Source organism: Crocodylus siamensis, chromosome 4 (assembly GCF_052110815.1).
Source record: "Crocodylus siamensis isolate JL-2025a chromosome 4, ASM5211081v1, whole genome shotgun sequence".
NCBI lineage: Eukaryota > Metazoa > Chordata > Crocodylia > Crocodylidae > Crocodylus > Crocodylus siamensis.
The window spans coordinates 143,961,866-143,983,254 of NC_143398.1; the positions used below are offsets into that span (position 1 = coordinate 143,961,866).

Genomic DNA, 21,389 nt, shown 5'->3' on the forward strand with positions numbered 1-21,389 from the left:
GACAGTAAAGAAATTCTTCCTTATGTCCAGCCTGAAACGATCTTGCAGGAGTTTGTGACCGTTCGACCTCGTCATCCCTCGGGGTGCTCTGGTGAACAGACGTTCCCCCAGATCCTGGTGGTCACCCCTGATAAACTTATAGGTGGCCATCAGATCACCCCTGAGCCTGCACTTTTCCAGGCTAAAGAGTCCCATGGCTCTCAGCCTGTCATCGTAAGATCTGTTTTCCTGACCTCTGATCATGCGCGTGGCTCTCCTCTGGACTCTCTCAAGCTTCTCCACATCCTTTTTGAATTGTGGAGCCCAAAACTGGATGCAGTACTCCAGCTGCGGCCTCACCAAGGCCGAGTACAAGGGGAGAATGACGTCCCGGGATTTGCTCAAGAAGCATCTATGGATGCACGCCAGCATTTTGGTCGCTTTACTAGCCGCAGCATCGCATTGCAGGCTCATGTTCATCTTGTGGTCAATGATAACCCCCAAGTCTTTTTCTTCTGTAGTGCTAACCAACGTAGCACTGCTGAGCCTATACGGGTGCTGCAGGTTTTTCCTCCCAAGGTGGAGAACCTTGCATTTTTCGGTGTTAAACACCATGAGGGTCTCGTCTTCCCATTTGCTGAGCTTGTCCAGGTCAGCCTGGATCACCCGCCTATCTTCTGGCGTGGATGCTTTGCCCCAAAGTTTGGTGTCATCGGCGAACTTGGCCAGTCCACTCCTGACTCCAATGTCCACATCGTTAATGAAGATGTTGAACAGTATGGGTCCCAGGACAGAGCCTTGAGGGACCCCACTGGTCACAGGGCACCACGATGAGTGACTGCCATCAATCACAACCCTCTGGGTCCGACCACGAAGCCAATTTCCCAGACAGCGGATCGTGGTGGAGCCAAGGCCACAACTGGGCAGTTTGGCCAAGAGGTGATCATGGGATACCAGATCAAAAGCTTTTTTGAAGTCAAGATATATGACACCAATCTCTTCTCCCTTGTCCAGGTGATAGGTCACCTGGTCATAGAAGGAAATGAGATTGGTCAAACAAGACCTACCCGCAACAAACCCGTGCTGGCTATCCCTTAGAATGTTAGCCTGGGCCAGTCCCTCAAGGATGGCCTCCTTAATAAACTTTTCTAAGATCTTCCCCAGGATAGAAGTCAGGCTAATGGGCCTGTAGTTAGCCGGATCCACTCTCCTCCCTTTCTTGAAGATCGGCACCACATTGGCCTTCTTCCAATCTTCGGGCACTACACCAGAGTGCCAGGAGTTTTCAAAGATCCGTGCCAGGGGCTGGGCTATGACGCTCGCCAGCTCCTTGAGTACCCTGGGGTGCAGATTGTCATGGCTGACTTGAAGGTATCCAGGTTCTCAAGGTGTTCCTTCACAAGGTCAGCATTGATGGAGGGTAGGGGATCCCCCTCACCCAGATTTCCCTGTCTCATAGCAGGCATGGGCATCCCGTGTGACGGATGAAAGACTGACGCAAAGTACCTATTTAATAGGTTGGCTTTTTCCTGGGTGTCAGTTGTCAGTTGCCCCATCTGGTTTAGCAGGGGTCCAACATTGCCCTTGCTTTTCCTCCGGCTCCCCACATATCTGAAAAAGGACTTTTTGTTGTCCTTAATGCCTGAAGCTAGTTGGAGTTCAGTTGCAGCCTTGGCTTTTCTGGTTTGCTCCCTGCAGGACCGGACCAGCGTGGAGTAATCCTCCTTGGAGGTAAATCCCGTCCTCCATCCTTTGTAGGCTTTCCTTTTTAGCCACAGGAGGTCCGCTAGGTCCCTGGAGAGCCAGGGGGGCTGCTGTGCCTTCTTGCTGCCTTTCCTCCGTGTTGGAATAGATTTAGCTTGTGCACTGAGGATCGCTTCCTTGAGAAGCAACCACTCTTCTTGAACTCCCATCTCCCTGGGGTCATGGTCCCTGAGGGCCTGACCGACTAGCCTCTTGAGCTTGTCAAAGTTGGCTTTTCTGAAGTCAAGGACTTCTGTGTTGCTGACTGACTTGCCAGCTTTACGGCAGATGGTGAAGGTGATCAGCTCGTGGTCGCTGTCACCCAACTTCCCATCAATCACTAGGTCGCCGATTAGGTCATCCCACGTAGCCAGTACCAGGTCAAGCAGCGCTTTGCCTCTCGTTGGCCCATAGACTTCTTGAGTCAGGTAGAGGTCATCCACGCACGAGAGGAAGCTTTGCGCCCACTCAGATTTAGCTGAGTGATCTTCCCAGGAGATGTCCAGGTAATTGAAGTCACCCATGACAACCAAGGTCCTGGAGCAAGCGGCCTCAGTCAGTTCCCGGGCGAACTCCTGGTCAAGCTCGGGACTTTGAGTGGGAGGTCTGTAGTAGACTCCCACCGTTGTGTCCCCTGTGCTGAATTCCCCACGAATTTTTACCCAGAGGGTCTCTAGCTGTCCATGCCAGTCGCCAACATCAGCTTGCAGAGACATGTAGCTTTCCTTCACATAGAGAGCTACACCCCCGCCCCTTTTGTCAACACGATCCCTCCTGTATAGGGTATAGCCCTCTATACCTGTGGTCCAGTCATGGGTGGAGTCCCACCAGGTCTCCGTTATCCCAATGACATCATATTTCTTTGCACTGAGCAGAAGGACGAGCTCATCCTGCTTGTTGCCCAGGCTCCTGGCATTAGTGTACAGGCAGGCAAGTGTGCCCTTGGCTGGGGCACAGATTGTGCCAGGGCTGGGGCAGGGGTGGGCTCCCTTAAGTGCCCCCTTAAATGCCTTGGTCCGCTGGCTTTGCAAGGGCCGTTCAGCAGCAGGGTGCAGCAAGGCAGGACCTATGAGGAGAGGCTACGGGACCTGAACCTGTTCAGCCTCCACATGAGAAGGCTGAGGGGGATCTAGTGACCATTTACAAACTAGTCAGAGGGGACCAGCAGGCATTGGGGGAGTCTCTGTTCCCCTAAGCACTACCAGGAGTGACCAGGAATAATGGTCACAAGCTGGCAGAGGGTAGATTCAGGCTAGACATCAGGAGATGCTACTTCACGGTCAGGGCGGCTAGGATCTGGAACCAACTTCCAAGAGAAGTGGTGTTGGCTCCTACCCTGGGGGTGTTTAAGAGCAGGTTGGATGAACACCTTGCTGGGGTCGTTTGACCCCAGTACTCTTTCCTGCCATGGCAGGGGGTCGGACTTGATGATCTGCTCAGGTCCCTTCTGACCCTACCAGCTATGAAACTATGAAACTATAGGCATGAAAAGTAACCAGGATTTAGGTCTTAGTGTCTTCTCTGCACTTGTACTTGACCTTGGGGATCTTTGGAGGAGCACTGCCTACTAAGACAGGATTCAGAGACGTGATTGCATAATTTCCAGGGTTTCTGATGAGTATATGTACATCTCCATCCTGTCCAAGTTTCCAGAGACAGGGCAAAAAAAATGTTCCTGAAAACATTTTGCCCAAGTTTTGTCAATTAAAACTTCCTGTGACCATTTACTGCCCAGTACCATGAACACATTTGTGGGGGGTTGTTTGGCCAGGAATGACCACATTTCTGTTTCCAATGGAACTTGTATGCAGTCTCCAGCCCTGACTCAGCAGCTGTGGGGCATTCGTTGCTCTACTCATTTACCCCTATTTCCTCACCCCTCTGTATGCCTGCATGTGCCTTTTAAGTGTATCTGTGCCTCTATGTGTACAACGCATTGTCAGCTATTTGCACCCTGTGCTCAAAGCCATGTCTCTGTATGTGGATCTGCATGATCGTCTCTGTAAAAGTGTCTGTTTGGGTAATTGTATGGTTTCCAGCCCCTCCCCCTGGCCCTCCTCCTCTGATATAAATACTAGGTTCTCTTAGCAAGTGGAAGTAAGGAGGGGGGAGACAGCACAGCAAATTGCTGCCATAGGGAGTCCTAGAAATGCCTCTATCCGGTCAGGTGTCTGTGTGGTATGGTAACCCTAACCACCGTCATCCTCTTCCTCAGTACGAACACAGCCCCCAACATGTATGTCCCCAGTCCCCTCCCAGTGCAGCAGGGGTAGAGGCGGGACTGAAGGAGGAGCTGTTTTTGTAGAAGGCTGAAATGTAGTGCTACAACAGGGCACGATGATACATTCTGCGGGGAGGCCTTTACAAAAACTTACCTCCCTGTGTAGACAGGGTTGGAGGTGCCTGGGGAATGCCCTCAACAAGGAGAGCTGCGCAAAACACAGCAGAGCATTTTTTCCTGGTGTCCATAGCTTCTTTAAGGGTTGCCGGCTTAGTTTCAAGCTATCATGCACCCCAAATTTGTATGCTGTACTGGGTCAGACCTGCAGAAACAGGCTCCTAGCCAACCCTCCCAGCGGAGGCTGCCCTGGTATAGGAGGCCCCGTTCAGTTCATCCCTTGGTTTCTTGGTCTATGGGACTCCTCTACAGGACAACCTCATCAGGCAGACATCTGCTGTGAAGAAGCAAGAGGCACCAGTGAGAGTCACACCATGTAGCAACCTTGTTTCCGCATTGCTTCCTTTCCAGTCCTCCCACAGCCTTTTGAAGCTTCCTTCATGGAGGGAGCTGTGTTGTGGGATTCCCAAGTGCCAGGTGGCTGAGCCACCCCAAGAAAAAAACCGTAGTTGATTTTGCCAGGCCTACCAGCACTGTGTTCTGGTAACATCGTGTACTTTGGAGAGGGGACCAAGCTCACCGTCCTAGGTAAGTGACTTCTAGGGACAATGGGTAGGGAATACCCTATCAAGCCCTCCTCCCCACTGTGTTTTCAGTGTCCATGTGGTAGACTTTCCACCTCTTCTCTTTGGGAGACAGTGCCACTGGCTACTTAATCTCACCACTAGAAAATACCTTCTCACCCTTTTGAACTGTCCTCAGTTACAAGCCCACTCCAACCTGCGTGCTGACAAGATCACTATGACATTTTCCACTTTCCTCCATGCTTACTCTGGGGAGGGGCATATTTTGAGGTGGTCTCTGTAGCACTGTGAATCAATCTCCACCACAGTTTGGCTCCGGGACAAGATTGACTGTACTAGGTAAGGAAAAGGTATTAAGGTATTAAATATAGGGCATCCAACGAAGTACTTTTGACAAGTGTAAATGAGAAATTGGATGTGTAGATTTGTTGCGAATAGAGTCCAGAGGAAAGGATTGTGGTGCGGGACACAGATATGAATTGCAGAAATATGTGGTCTGCAGGCTGGATGGGATCTGAAGGGTCAGAACGTGCTATTCCAGTGCTATCCAAGACCTATGTCTCTCCAGAAGGACAGACACACACGGATAGATAGACAGGTCGACAGATAGATTCGCTATGTATTATCTCATGTAAGAGTCCCTTGCTGAGTCTCTTTGTATAGTCCAGACCCCCTTGCCCAACTGACAGACTCCCTGTGGGCTCTTAATCATATAACTGAGGGTAGGAGATTCTGAAACCTCTTTATAGCACTGTGCAAACACACCGCAGTACTTTGGTGACGGCACCAAGCTGACCGTGCTCGGTAAGTTTCCTCCAGGCCGTTGTGTTTCCTATGCCAAAGAGGTTCCTTTAGTTACGGGACTTCAGAATAGGGTCAATTGAAAGCTTCAGGGGGCAGGATTAAATGAAGGTCCTCGCTTGGCTAAAAGGCAGCTTAGGGAGAGCATGAGAACCATTCACAAAGGTGCAGAGAGGGAAAAGAGCCCCTGTCCTCAGGCCGGCTGCCAGGGCTGGGACAAGACCTGAGAGAATGGACTGTTATGGAAGAGAGGAGCTCTTCTCCGTTTCTTACTCCTTTGATCTGAATCTAACATGCACCTCCCAAGACATTGGCAAGCATTAGACAGGCTGACCTTTTGCCAGAGTAGATTCAGGACTTGAGGAAGGGGGGAAAAAAAGAGTACAGCTGTACAAAAAGAGTACAAGAAACAGCAACCTCCCTGGAGGAGGGCAGGTGTTTGCAGGTAGTGGTTCTATCACTGTGTTCATACTCTGAAGCGTACTTCGGCGAGGGCACCAAACTCACCGTGCTAGGTAAGAGAAATATATGTCATGGACCCCTGGGTGAGTAGATTGCAGGTTGCCACTAGGAAAGGGTTACGCCAGTTTTGAGAGGGTTTGGGCAGGAGGGTCCTGATGTCTCTCCCAGCACCTGTATACTCTGAAACGGATCAGTATTCATGGATAGATGGGCACAGAAAGACGAGACATTTTTCTCTCAGTGACTGACACTTCCCCAATCACATCAAAGCATTTCAAATAGCAAAAAATATATAATACGGTGTGAGCTAATGTTGTTAATGGTCTCATTTCACCCATAGCTTTCACATAGCCTCAAGCTGTGGAACAAGCTACCTAGAGAAGTTGTGAAATCTCCATACTTGGAAATGTTCAGAAGCTGGTTAGACAGACATTTGGCTGGGATGGTTTAGTCAGGGATGATCCTGCTTTGAATAGGGGGCTGAACTAGATGATCCTGTGGGGACCCTTCTAGTCCTGCTTTCCTATCATCCTAAGCTTTATAGGGTCATCTAACAGAATGAGAAGCAATATTATCTGGATAACCATGCCTCCCTCCTACCCTGCTCTTCAAGAAATGCCCTGAGAGTCTTCAGTCTTGTCCTGGAAAACCCTGACAAAGTTTGTTAGAAGGGAACTCAGTTTAATGTCTCATCCCAAGCGGTTTAATGTGCTTTCCAAAGGAGTGTCCTACCTTCTTCCCAGTGTCATCACAGCCATTTGACTGCTGCCTGGGGGTTTTAGCAGCAAGCAAATTGGCTGTGTTAACAATCAACCGCTGAATTTTGGAGAGGGGACCAGACTGACAGTCTTAGGTAAGGAAATGCATCTTACAAGGTATTTGTGAGCCAAATAAAGGGACATTTTGAATTCTTGCTCTGGGAAATTTGCCTGTATATACTGAATGTTTACCTTGTAATTTTAGCTCTAATCTCCCTGGCTAACTTTGGCCACCAGTTATGCTGACTTCAGTGGGTGGTTGGGAAGAGAGCCATCCTTAGTTATTTATGTTTCCTAAACAGGCTTAGAAGTAAACAGAGAATTGGTGAGCAAAGAAACAGCAGAGGAGAAACTGTACTATGGCAGAGGCAGAGACAAATGGGGAGAAAGTGAGTGTGGAAGTTGTTTGAGGAAGGGATGAGAGAATAGAGAAGGTTTTTTGCTAGGTGTATGCTTCCTTGAACTAAATATAATGAATCTGGAAGTTACAGATTAATCCAGGCACCAGGCATTGGCCAGCCTAGGTAGTCATCAGTCCAGTAGCTGAGGACGGGAGTGTCTGGAGAAGGACATCAAGAGAACAAGTCATGTCCCCCGGCTGAAAGATTGCTCAAGTTGTGGCAGAGACTTGGTCAGTCTGAAAATCCCTCCAAGAGGATAATATAGCTGACAAGCGATTATCTGCAGACTTGGAAACAAAGAACAAGAGGTCATAGCATGAGCAGGTGGAGGGAAAATATTAGAGCAGGGATTAGGGAAAGGTCTATGCCTTTTGGGACATAGCAGGGGGACAGCCTGCTGGCACGAGCCAGTGAGCTGCTTATGCTCTGAGAGCACAGTTGGGACCACTCTCCTTGTGCGAGGGCTCCTATATGCAGCACTTAGAGGGACTCTGCAACTCAGTGGGAGCAGAGGAATGAGGCTCCCTTGAGCTTTTCCTCTAGGGGCAGCCTCTGCCTTTGGGAGCTCTTCCTTTTGGCTATAGGGGTTTCGCGCTGTGCTCTAACACTTCGCCACTGAATTTTGGACAAGGGACACGACTGACTGTGTTAGGTGAGTGGATCCAGCCAGCCAAACTAGGGGCATCTAGCAATCGGGAGGCAGAATGTTAGGATGCAAAAGAGCAGCCAGGGCATCTTAGCAGTCAGATCCTCTAGGTGCTGGAATAAGAGGTGTGGGGTGGGATCCAGCCCAAGGAAAGAAGTGCCCCGATCAGGACAATTAAAACCAGCCCCATGCACACACAGAATACATGCAGTTCCCACTGGGAGGACAGACAAGCCATTGATCCTTGTCTACCACCATTCTTTGTGGTCAGGAGCAGTAAGAAGGAAGGAGTGGGGGGAGGACTGGAAAGGGAAGATGGTCACACATAGTCTATGGTACTAGGTATTCGTTGGTGTACCCAGCACCCCAAGCAGGCAGGTCACCCCATTGCCAGAGGTCAGAATGGCTCCTCCAGGGGATGGGGAGTCACTGGGAGATGAGGGAAGGGACAGGTTGTACTGATAATAGGAGAGAGAGCACATCTCTTCCACTGTGGCATCTGCCTCCTCCTGAGAAGGCTTTGTGTATGAGGGAGCCAGGTTGTGTACAACTTCTATACCATACTTCGGAGAAGGAACAAGGCTCACTGTTTTGGGTAAGAGATATCAGCTCAGTGGCTCATGCTGAGCCAGCACTTACAGGTTGGCAAATATACTGAGAAGGTCTTGAGGGAAGAGAGAGGGGGAGATGATGGTGAGAGGCTGAGAAAGGAATAAACTAACTAACCCTATCATGATAACTGGGCATGCCTTGGGTACAGCTAACTGTTGAGTTAACTTGAGTAGCTCTTCCTTGCCATGTTGTTGATAAGATTACTGATACTGAGATCAGGAAGGAAGGATGGAAGGAAGGCAGGTAGGCAGAAAGGGAGCCTGAGTGAATGGGTCTAATCTCTTGTGATGAATGGAAGAACTTAGGGAGACCCCACGTCTAATAAGAGAAGAAAAGGGGAGCTCTTGGGTACCTAGAATAATAGTCAGCCTTTTGGATGGTGGTGTTCATCTGGTAGACTCCCTGGTGACCATGTTCCATGCTCATGCAGTGTCCTGTCTGGACTCCTCTAGAAATGGCCCCCATGTCCAACTAGGCCTCCACAGTTAGGCTATACTTACACAGGGGCTGTGCAGCACCCAGAACTCACATGTCTCTGTGTCCCACTAATATCTAAGGGATAACGTGTGTCAGAAAAAGAGGTGAGAGGAAAGGAGCTGAGGTGGGACATGGACATACATAAAGAATAAAGCTGCCCAGAGAGCTGGATGCATGAGGAAAAGGAATGGATTAGGAGTGTAATGAGGGTGGGGAGTGATGCAGAAGATGCTCACAGGATAAACACCAAGTCCTGGGGTGTTTGATAATGCTGGAGCCTGAAGGCAGGAGTCAGGAGTGAGCTGCTTAACTGAAGGTAGGATGATGTGGAGTCATTTGAAATCTGAGGTCTGACCCAAGTCACCATTAGGAAGAGGATGCAGGTAATCAGTCTTCTAAATCCTGCTCAGACATGTACAGACAGACAGTTAGATAGCTAAATAAAAGCATAGATAGATGGGTGATGAATGGATGTACATTAATTTTCCCCCTGTACACTGTTGTTTGCTGCTCTAGAAGAGGCCAGCATTGTAAGGGTTAACAATAGGCTGTGTTGGGAAGTGACCCAGTGTGGCAATGTGCAGTTCTGGCACTACAGTGCACAGCTGTGCTCCTCAGACATCCAGTATTTTGGGACAGGAACTCGACTGACCGTGCTGGGTGAGTGAAAGACCTAACTTTCATAACAGGGTGGGAGTGTCTGGGTTAGGATGTGTATGTGAAGGTCAGGATACTTGCAGGATGAATGGGAGGAAACTAAATAATGAGGGAAGTCTGTGGGGTGGGCAGTGGAGTGTGGAATGGGGATTGTTTCATTGTTTGAGTTATATAAAACTAGAAAAGGCTGCAGCCCAGAGGAATCCTGTTCTGTTTCAAAGGCAAAAGATCCAGCCACTACTAGTGAAGACTTCACCCAGATCCACTGAAAGGGCCTACAGGGTGGTTTTGTGGGGTTTGGGCACAGCAGAGGGGAGAGACAGACAAGAGAGCTAGTTTTGGAGCAGCTCTCGGAGGCTGTGTTCCGGAGCAAACACCCTATACTTTGGTGAAGGGACACGGCTGACCGTCTTGGGTGAGTAAGGGGGAAAGAAAAAAGAAATGGGATAAAGAGGCCGGGATAGAAAAGCAAACTTATGGTGACAGCTAGCTCAGTTTGCTTCTGGATGAATTGATCTCAATGGGGGTTCACAGGGGGGTGAGTGAGGAAATGACAGAAGATGAGACAGAAGGGCAAAAGGAGATGAACGGGAAATAAGGAACAGTGAAGGAGTGAGGAGGAGCCCTGTTGTCAGGAGAAGGGTCATTGGTACTAGGGGGAAAACGCTGTGCTCTGGTTATGGTGCAGAGCTATACTTCGGAGACGGGACCCAACTCACAGTTCTAGGTAAGGGAAAACAGAAATTTCATTTTATGGTCGGGTCAATAGCCTAACTAGGGGTAGATACAGGGTCACCCACCCCGGACACAGCCTTAGCGGGGGCATGAGAAAGGTGGCCCCTGGGGAGCTGTCACTGCAGGGTCATCAAACATGCTGGCAGCCAGGGAAGCAGTGGCGGGGGGGTGGGGGTGGTATTCTGTGCAGCAGCAGCAGCAGCCCTGAGCCCCTACAGAGCTGGATGTTGCAACCATAGTACACGACTCTGCACTGCAGCAGCAGGGGTCTTTTGAGTCTCTGGAAGTGGTAAGACTTGCTTGAAACCCCAACCCTTCTCTGCACAACATTCCCCCTCCATTTGGCCCAGGGTGTGGAAATAGATAGTTATGCCTCTGGGTCAGATGTCTTACCAGACACTCAGGATCTATGCATTTCCCTCGAACAGCTAAAGTCAACAAAAGACGTTTTTTTTTTCCCCTTGGGAAGGCAGGATTCATGAAAGAAAAGTGAAAAAAAAAAAACCAGGTAAAATTCTGAATCAAAGGCAGAAGTAACATTGATTTTTAAAAGGGTCTGGATTCCACCCCGTTATGTTTGTTTCTGGCTGGTCAATGTGATTAGGGAGATAATTCTCTTCTGAATGTCCCCGACCTGCCTGGGACAGGTCCAGCTGTGCATATTCAATAACAGCATGCTGGATTCCTAAGAAAGAAAGAAAGAAACAACAGACAAGAATGTAAATACCAAGGAGGGAGAGGATTAATCAATTTGCCCTGTAGAGTTCTGAGGGAAGATAAAGGGAACAGAATTCAATTAAAGGGGAAACATTCATATAGTGACTCAAGGAAACATTTCCTAGTGCAGAGAGCCTTCAAACTGCCTCCCAATGGAAATCAATTCATGGAAACCCCGTTGCTCAAGAAGTATCTACGGCAAGGCATAACCTTGTACTGCTTAGGCAGAGAAAGTAAAACACAAGCAATCAAACAAGTTTTTTCTCAATTCTGTGCACATGCAGACAGCCAGAATTTATTTATTTGCAGAGACAGCCTGAGAAGCCCTCATCATAGGGAAGTGTCTAGTATTCAGCGTTGTTTCTTATGTTCTCCGTTCTATTTCATACATTCCTGGTCACAATATACACAGGTGGAATTCACATAATCCTGCTGTTATGCCAGGTAGAAGAGACCCTGAGACAGATGAGTGGCTGGGCTAACTAAAAAGTGGGAAATCTTCACTGTGAATAATTTTGAATGAAGCAATTTTAGTTTCACAGATTCACAGAAGTTTGGGGCTGGAAGGTTTCCTTCTAATGTGGTTCCAGAAATATTCTGGGCTTTTTTCAATGAAATTAGTAGTGAAAAAAATTCAGTCAGCCAAATTATAGCTTTATTCTAAACCACGTGCACACACACACACACACGCTCAAGTACTCATAGCATGTATTCAATTAATAATGTAGTTGAGGAATAGGATTACAAAAATCTGTGTTCATATCCTTTATATAGAATATTTTTATCCACAGATCTCAAAGCTCTTTATGAGTGTGGGTGGACTGGACATTATGACTTGCATTTTATTCAGTGGGAAACAGGCACCTACAAGTTAAATGGCTCATCCAAGGTCTCATTCAGCATCAGTGGCAGAGTCAGGAACAGAACCTGTCACCCAACTTGCTGAGCTCTTGACTATGTTTTTTACCTTAGTTGAGTTATTTTACATAAGGCCCACAGAGCCTAGTTCATTGTAATACTTTACCTCTTCCATCCTTGTGCAAAAATCAGTCTCTTGAAGAAATAATATGAGTGAAGGAAGAAATAAGTTCAGTTCTTTCAGAAATGGCAGGACAGACAGGAAAAAACAGAGGCCCTAGAAAGAAAAGTTTAGGAGAACCTTATACACAAAAGCTGCTGAAAGTCAGAGGGGGCTGGTCTCAGAAACAGATTTGCCTGGCAAAGGTAGTGGAGTTGCCCACTGCAGAGTCAAGGACAACTTAGGACTACAAATGATGAAGCCAATAAGCCCTGTGAAATGGGCACCTGTTAGGTGCGTAAGCGGACTTGGGCACCTAAGTGTAATTCTAATCCACCCTGCTCAAGGCCCCGAAATATACTTAATGCAAAAAAGAGTGGGTCCTCATCCTTCATCTTTTCTGACTTAGTCTTAAGGGTAAGATGATGTTATGTTACAAGATTAGATGCATTTAGGGATTTTCAGCTATTTAAGCTGACTATAATAGAATCACACTATTCCACACCTAAGTCCAATAGGTGCCTCATATACCTTTTGTGGCCAAATGGGCTCATACAACATGGATTCTTCCTGATTCCTTGAAGAGACTCTGCAGAACTAGTCCTGCAGCCCCTGTTTAGGCAAATTGCCTTTGACTTCAGTCAGAGTTTGGCCTAAGCAGTATAAGAGCCTTAGGCTATATAGGCAGCAGAGGCAGTTTTACTACATCTCTGTGGCTCTGTGCTCTTCATATGAGCAGTATTTTGGGACAGGAACCAAGCTGACTGTCTTAGGTAAGGAAAGTTGATCTATAGGGTGTGTTTCTTTACTCTTGGGCTCCAAGCTTCTTTGGGGTATTTGGTGGGGGGGGTGGGAAGTCTTGCTGCACTCTATTTTTTCCTCTTTCCTCCTTTTTTCAAACTGTAGGAGCAAAAGCAGGGGTTTTGCTGAGGGACTGGAAATCAAACTGACTGGGCATGAAGCTTTACTTTAAAGGCTTCATTCTGAAGTGAAAGACAATGTACTGTGATACACCAAGTGATGAAAGAGAAATAGGTCTCAGGACAGGACTAGACAGACAGACAGACAAAGAGAAAGTATATTTACCTGGTACTGATATATGCCAAATACTAGACCCAGATTCTGCAGCTAGTGAAAGTCCATGACTTCAGCGGAAGTGGCACCTACAGAGTGACTACAGGTTCAGCCTCTGATCCAAAATATTTAAAAACGTATTATAAATGTACTTAAATGTATAAAATATAATGTAAATGTACTTCTGTTTGGGTTTAAAATATTGGACCCCCTTTGAGGAATCCAAAAGGTAGCACAGAATCTCCATTCATTGATTCTTCTGCCACATAGTTTAATTGGTGGCTTGGAGGGGGCTTTTGACACAGGGGAGGGCATGGGTGCTTGTGCTAAGCTCAGTGGCCATGCTGCTTTCTGTTCTAGAGGATGACCTCAATATCACAGAGCCTGAAGTGGCCATCTTTGCCCCATCACAAAGGGAGATCAAAGAGAAGAAAAAGGCTACGCTGGTGTGTGTGGCCACAGGCTTCTACCCCGACCACATCAAGGTGACCTGGATAGTCAATGGTGGTGCCAGGACAGAAGGTGTGGGGACAGATGAGCATGCCACCCGGGACAACCAAACACGGATGTACTCCCTGACCAGCCGCCTGAGGATCGCCAGCCAGGAGTGGTTCAACGCCAAAAACAATTTCCAGTGTCTTGTCAGCTTCTATGGCAACGAGTCAACACCAATAACATATCAGAAAGGCATTCAAGGTGTAGCAGGTGAGTCCAAAGCAGGAAATCTGTCAAGGTATTGAGCCTGAGCTATATAGCTTTCCCAGCCCTGGTTGTAGCAGTAAGACTAGAAAGTAGTTCTCATGCCCAGCACCCCAGGCCACTAGTACCAGGGTCACTGCTAGCCTGAGAGAAAGAATAGGAACATAGAAATTGGCATACTGGGCTCCTGCAAAGCAGAACACATTGCTGCACTTTATGGCCTTTGGGCCATTCTTTGCAACACTCCTAGCCTTCGACAGCCCTTGGGAAACTGAGACCAGGCCAAGGAATCCAAATCAGGTCTCCTCCAAACAGGAAGATAGAGATGTAGCCCTCTTCCCTGCACCCACAGATAGTTGTGGGAGCTGGGAGTCCCCTGTCAGTGGAACAGATGTCTGGGTTCAGGTACTAATTGTCACTTTTCTTTTCCTTCTGCTTTCAGGTTGCAGTATCACTGAAGGTCAGTTAAAAACACCCTTTTCTCGTTTTAAGTTCATGCTGTCATGAAACATGGATTTACATATGTTTGTGCAGGCAGCCTCATATGTATGTTGGATAGATAGAAGTATTTCTGTGCTTGTGTATCCAATGTGGCAACATGCATGTGGGGGCATGCACATGCATGCAGAAGTGCATGTGTATAATTGTGTATGCAGAGGCATATGTGTGTACACATGTTTATTGGTGCACAGAGGTATGTGTGTGTGCCTATGTGGATGTGGTTGTACAAAAGAGAGCATGGGTGGTGTGTGTGTGCTCAGGCCTACACCTACAAAAATCCTTTTACTACATGCAAGTGTTCAGTATTCCAGCTCTCTCTCTGCTAAAACATTGCACCTTCAGCAAAAGTGCACCCCTCACAATCTAGTGGGAAATTCAGTACTGACTCAGAGGGGAGAGCATCTCCCATGGAGGTGCCCACACCCTTCCCTAATGCTTATCATCCCCTTAAAGAAGAGTGCTGGGATTAGTATTGTCTCCGAGGGAATGGTCTCACTCCTTGAGTTACCAGGATGAGGTCTTCACATTCTTAGATTCTCTTTAGCAATCTCCAAATCTATTCCAGGTAGGGCCAACCATCTTTGCCTTGTGACATCCGGTAGGACTATAACCCTTCTTGGAGTTAGAGCCATAGGCAGCCAGATAGATCACCACCAGAGTTTATAGATAAGCATTGAACTTTATTCTCCTAAAGACTCCAAAGACATCTTCCACTTCCCTGTTGGTTTGGATTTATTGTTTCCTTCCTTGCCTTTCAGAGTTGTACCAGAGAAGTTCCAGAACTGGGTATTTTGTGTACCTGATGCTTTTTTGCAAGAGTATCTTGTATGGGTTGTTTGTGATGGGGCTTATACTACGGAGCAAGGTGAGAGGAATCTTTTTTTCTGTACTCCCTTAGAATCATAGAATCATAGAAAATTAGGGTTGGGATGGACTTCAGGAGGTCATCTAGTCCAACCCCGTGCTTAAAGCAAGACCATCCCCAACTAGCTAATCCCAGCCAAGGCTTTAAGGCTTTGTCTAGCCAGGTCTTAAAAACCTCCAAGGATGGAGATTCCACAACCGCTCTGGGTAAACTGTTCCAGTGCTTTACTACTGTCCTAGTGAGAAAGTTTTTTTTTCCTAATAGCTATCCTAGACTTCCCTTGCTGTAGCTTCAGACCTTTGTTTCTTCTGTCACCTACCACCACTGAGAACAGTACAGCTCCATCCTCTGTAGAGCCCCCCCCCTTCAGGGGGGCTCTAGTTGAAGACTGCTATGAAATCCCCCCCTTAGTCTTCTCTTCTCTAGACTAAATAAACCCAGTTCCCTCAGCCTCTCCTCATAAGTCACATGCCTTCTCCCTCCACCATTTTTGTTACCCTCCACTGGACTCTCAAATTTGTCCACATCCTTTTTGTAGTGGGGCCCCAAAACTGGGCACAGTACTCCAGATGTGGCCTCACCAGTGCTGAAGTGCATTCTAGCTCGAAGATGTGGTGGAGGGTTTGGAGGGAACCTGGCTCAGACAAAATAGGGGCCAGCTTCCTCCTTCTCCCCAGAATAAAACATCCACACTTTTTAAGGTGGAAAATGCTTATTTAGAGTTTTTCTTTCTCATGTTCTTCATGTATCCCTCCTTCTTGGTATTCAAGCAAGTGCAATGGCTAGAGAGAGGGACAGAGATAAAGAGAAACAGAGAGGAAACACATGACAAAAAGAAGAGGAGTAAAATGTGACAGAATATAGAGCCTCCACAGCAATAAGACAGAGTGAAGGAAACTGGACAGTAGAGGAAAAAGGCCAGAGATGAGCCAAGGAGGAAATGAATGACCAGAAAATTAGAAGAGAGTGAGGGCAAGTGATGGAAAAATATGTCTATGAACAAAAGAAACAGAAAAAGGGCACAGGAGCATTGGGGGAGGGTGGGGGCAGTCAGAAAGAGAGGGAGAAAATAAAGAAGCTTGTTTCTCTAGGGCTGTATTCAGCTGTATCTTCTCTCTTATTTTCACGGTGCTTATCAGATATACATGGGGGCCTTCTGAGGTGATTCTTGTTTTTTCAGTTCCTTGTGAAGTCTCTAGCATGGCCAAACAGAAGCCATGATGTTTCCATTATGTAGAAATATTTGTAGCCTTAGTAACTGAATGGAAAAAAATACAGGGTGAGGTTTTTCTCATCACATATGTCTCTTTAGTTAACAGGAAACACCTACAAAAAAGCAGCAGTTAATCCTTTCCACCTAGAGCAAGAGCTTGTGGAAGCAGCAACCTGAGATGTTTGAGATAGAAAACATTTAGGTCAACATTTTAGGTCACAATTTATCCATTGCCAACCAAGAGAGAGGAGTTGGTCCTTGAAGTCTAGTTTCCAGGATCAGTGCATGTCTGCCTTTGATGTTTATACCGGACAAATACAGCAACCATGATTTATTTTTGTACTGGTTTTATGCCAGTGTGATTCCACTGACTTAAATAAAGATACCCCTTATTTACACCAATGGAAGGGAAAGAAAAGCCAGTTTCATTCTTTTCTCTTTACATCTGTCTGTCTGTTTGTCTTCTCTCTCACTATCTGTTTATCTACCAAGCATTTACTTACATAATCACCTGACCAAATGCCCCTCTGTAATTGTTCCTTTAAATGGATAAGTTTAGCTCTGTGCACCAGACAGGGATAGGGGTGGGGTTGTGGACTGACAAACTGGGACAGAAATATGACCCTTTTCCCCATCCCATTTCACTGGGTGTTTCACTCTCAGTTGTTCAGTGCTTGCAGTTCTACACCTGAGGGTGGCCCAGGACTAATTTGTTCTATCTCCTTTTCTTCCTCAGCAGATGCACTAGAGGCTCTCTTTCATAAAGAAGCAGGCCAGAGCCTTCGTACAGGGCTACATAATGGGGAAGATGCATGCACACCAGCCTCACAAGTCCTGTTTGTTTCAGGAACCAGCACAGTACTTTGGCTTTGGTTCAGATGAATGCTAAGAAACCGCAGTTTGAGGATTTCCATCTGTATTTTCATGCTTCAAAACTTTGCTTCTGATAAAAAAAATGCATGCAATCATTATGGATGTTGTCTGCATTTATGTTTTGTTTTTAAACAGATGCTGCTGCAAGAAATAAAAATGTCTTTGACATTTTCATGTCTTTGAGAATGCACTGGACTGGACTGGCCTTGTATGTGAATATGAATGGGTGACAGAAAGGATAAGGGATCTAAAATTACTGACAGCTCCCCCAGGAGTAGGGTGGGCATGCATTTTGAAGGATGCATGCCTAGTATTCTACCCCCAAGCTTGTAAGGGCTAGAATGGGACACTCAGCATGTTGAATGGGACACTTAGCATGTGCTAAGTGTACTTAAAACACGAGCATCTGCACATTCAAGGAGGATAATACATGCTAAATGCTATCATACTGTAGCAAAATTATGCCTTTTCCAGTAAGGAGGATCTCCAGATTGTATTAGGTAATATGTGCTGAGCTAACATTGGACTGCTTCATGGAGACAATATAATCAATTGCAATCCCTGGGCTGGAACCTACAGCCAGCTGATTGTCGGTCCCAGTCCTGGGACTGCACTGGAGTCTCCAACCAGCTCTGGTGTAGGGCACCGGCAGGATCCTGTAATGGAAAGAAAACATGCATAACGCAACCTGCACACAGGTTGTGCATGTTATAAGTTTGTTGTAAGCATTACCATGCAACTGCTCAGAACACATTCTAGTTTAACATGTTCTAATGTTAAAACGTGGCCCATGCCACAACACCTTGTGATGTCATTTGGTAGCAATTGTGCTGGGTGTCTGAGCACATGGATTCATTGTAAAAAGGGGTCTCTGTACCATGCCATCCTTGTGTTCATCTAGGCGGGTGTGATACTCTCTGTTTTGGCAGGAGAAACCAAGTTCCTGCTTCACTGAAAGAAACCAATTATTTTCTCTCCTCCACCACTCCCTGCCTAGATGGATCATGCTCGCCACTATCCTATATTGTCCCCTATTACCTCATCAGTTATTTCAGTGTGAGAAAACCAGGCATCCACCCATACTAGTATCTTATTGTCCACTGTTGCAAAACAGATGCAATAACTGATCTCATTGAGTTCCCCATTTCTGACAATGGATAATGCCACATGTTTCAGAATACTGCTTTGCTCTACATATCATTCATCCATATCTAAATATCTGTCCCAGTTAGTCTATATAGCACCACTGGACTGTGTGGCACTCTGCATAAGAAACAAAAGCCCTGCCTCCAGGACTTTTCACTCAAAGCTTGGCAAATAAGCAACATATTATATGTTATAACAGTAGTCTATGGTGGATACAGTTGAGAGGCAGCTATGTTAGCTTCCTCCTTTCACCACGTGGCAGCTGAGCTGCACAAGTCAGGCAGCATCATTGCTATTATGTGACGCTGTCAGAAGAACACCAAGACATTTTGCTCCAAGCTACTTATCTTTTTAGCACAGAATCCTACAAAGGCCAGGGATCAATAATGATCAGCATGAGGGAGATACTGCTTTAAGATGAGTGCTGCGTTTTCACATGTAGAACAGCTTGTACAATTTGTTCCATTTTATACATTTCTTGGAGTTTAAATGGTGAAGAAACAGGACGTGGGGGACAGATGCAGTGGGGAACAGTATTGGAAGCTATCAATTAACAGTGCATTTTGCCTGGGGACTTAGAGGTAACCTTCCTGGGTAAAGCATAAGAGCTGAAGATACCAGAAGCTGATCCTGCAGATACCATAGTGTTAGATGTGATGTTGTAGCTGTCCCCACTCTTTTCTAGATGACTAATATCTAGTGGGAGTAGGTTTCACAAAAAAAACTCTAAGTAATTTAGAGGCAGCTTTCTCAGCCCCAAATGATGGAGAAAGGAGAGATAAGTATCCCTAGCACCCCTGAGATGCTGGGAAGCTGAAACCGAGATCCAAGCCCTGTGGTTCATGTCCCTGTCTAGGCCAGCGTTGCTAGAAACAGTCACGGGTTCAGGTGGCAGTGCCCACCATGGAAAGGGAAGGGCCTAACTTAAGGAATGCACCTTCTCATTTCTCGTTAATGGTTCAGTAACTGCTACTGAAGGGCTTTGATGCCATCCCAGCTCATGGAATGCACCTAAAAGACTGAAGGGGAAAATGGGCAATTTAAGGTCTACCTGTGTACAAATCTACTTAGATAGACTCTATTAAAAATCATCTTGGACTTCTTCAAGGACTTCAATATTATACAGTGAACTCTACTAAAAAAAAGAAAGCCCCAGAAGGTGAATAATAGAGGAAGATGAAGATCAGTACCAAAACATGGCTGCAGAGGTGAGTGAAGGGTGCAGGGCACATACAGGACTGGAAAGTTGGAGGTGCTGTAGTGCAGCGTAGAAGGGCACAGGTGGAGTTTCTTGAGGTGGAAGCCCAGAACTGGCATAGCAGAAGGAGTGCAGCGCAGGAGTGAGGGGCATTGGCACAGCGGTATGGGGAACTCAAGGATGGAACAGATGAGGCGGCACAAGGTCCCAGGCCTGGAAAACCCAGAGGTGCTAGGGTTAACATAAAGGTGCACGGGTGTAGTTCTGATGAGAAGGCCTGGAACTGAAATAGCAGTGGGTGCTGCAGGGCATTGTCAGTGGGTGCTGCTGGGGCTAGTTTGTGAAATCTGCCAGAGGCATGGTATGGCAGTGAACACTGCAGAAAGCTTTCTTAATTGTTGTGAGGGATGGAAGTTAGGTCACATTATGAACCTGACCTGCTCCTCCCATCAACCCTTTACAGAGTGCTTTTAAGAGAAAAGCAGTTGACTTTTAGGCATAACAGGATGCGGTTTGACATTTGTTTGTGAAACCGTTTCTACAGCTTATCAGCACCTCTTACCACAGAGTCCCCCCACCATGCCTTTGTGAGGCACAGAAAGTCCCCACCCCGCAACCGCACCACTCTGCTGTTAGACAGAAATAGCGGTGCCTGCGAGTCCTCGTGTGGCAGGTGGTTTTGGTAACTCATGTTATCACACCATCTCCTCCTTTCACGGAAGGCTGCAATAGGTTTAGGCAAGTGCAGCTGTTGCACCCACTTGACAAAGGGGAAGGAGTATGGGGGATGGTTGTAGGTATTTCAAGGTCAGTGACCTGTTTTTGAGAAGAAGAGAAATGAGTATTTCTGGGTCTCTCCAAATGACAAACATCTGGGATGGAAATAGAGCTACTGAGTCTGTACCTACTCCTGCTCAGCTCTCCACAGGGGCCAGAGTTGCATCCCCCTCTTTATATCCCAGGGTTTTGTCTGGTCTCACTTCAAATGACACAAGTAATAGCGCTTTCATCTTCCATTCCCTGGGGAGTGAGACTGCGGTCCCATGGTTCTTCTTCCTATAAGGAAATGTTGCCTGAGGTTCAGTCTTGTAGCTCAACATCACTTACTCTGAATATCTGATACAGTGCCATGGATGTGTATGAAGCTTTACAGGAGAAGACATCTGGCAGATTCTCACCCTCAGGAACTGCAATATAATTAGACAACATTCATCCAAGGCTGACAACAAGAAAATATGTAAAACAAAGAGAAAGAAAGGCCAGTGCATATTTAGAAAATGTCTGAAGTCTGTTTTAACAGATTTAACATTTTATTAGTGAATGTTAAAAACATAGTTAATTACTTTGACTTGTAGAGACTAAAGCAAGCATGGTGGTTACATGAAATATAGTTGATTTATGTGGATGCAATCTAGGTCATTTCATTAGCCTATGGTAGCTTGGGGTAAGGGGAGTGAACATATTTAAACGTAATGCGATGCAGAACACAGAACGAGACCCTGCACATGGTAACTGCATCAGTACAGAGTTGTAGGTGGCAAGACATTCTTAGACAATAGTTTAGCAGGTGGCGTACAGTTGCTGCGTTGGGGAATAGTCCACAGCATACAAAGTTGTTAACGGCATGTGTGGGAGGGGTTCAGTCCATCCCCTTGGTCTCACTTCTGGCTGGTGGTCTCATGTGGCTCTCTTCATATTGGCACTAGCCTGTGATGTGCTCAACACAGATGTCTCTCAGCCATTGGACAGTGTCAGATACCATGATGCACCTCATCAGTATTTTGTAGTCTCACCGGTGCTACACTTTATCTTGGCCAAAAGGCTAAGATGTGACCACGCTACATCTTTACATTACTATACCATTACTCTTTTCCAGAAGTCTGCAATTTGCT

At 46.7% G+C, this 21,389-nt stretch overlaps 1 gene segment (V, D, J or C); it reads left to right on the top strand.

Moving 5' to 3' along the window:
* The window catches only part of LOC149866685 (T-cell receptor beta-1 chain C region-like), a gene marked incomplete at its 5' end in the record, with an annotated part of 28,361 nt that extends 11,026 nt beyond the window's left edge, over positions 1-17,335 (top strand). Inside the window, 3 exon segments of the C gene segment in view lie at positions 13,363-13,707; positions 14,144-14,161; positions 17,017-17,335. Coding sequence covers positions 13,363-13,707; positions 14,144-14,161; positions 17,017-17,162 — 509 coding nt within the window.
* Between the last annotated feature and the right edge of the window lie 4,054 nt (positions 17,336-21,389).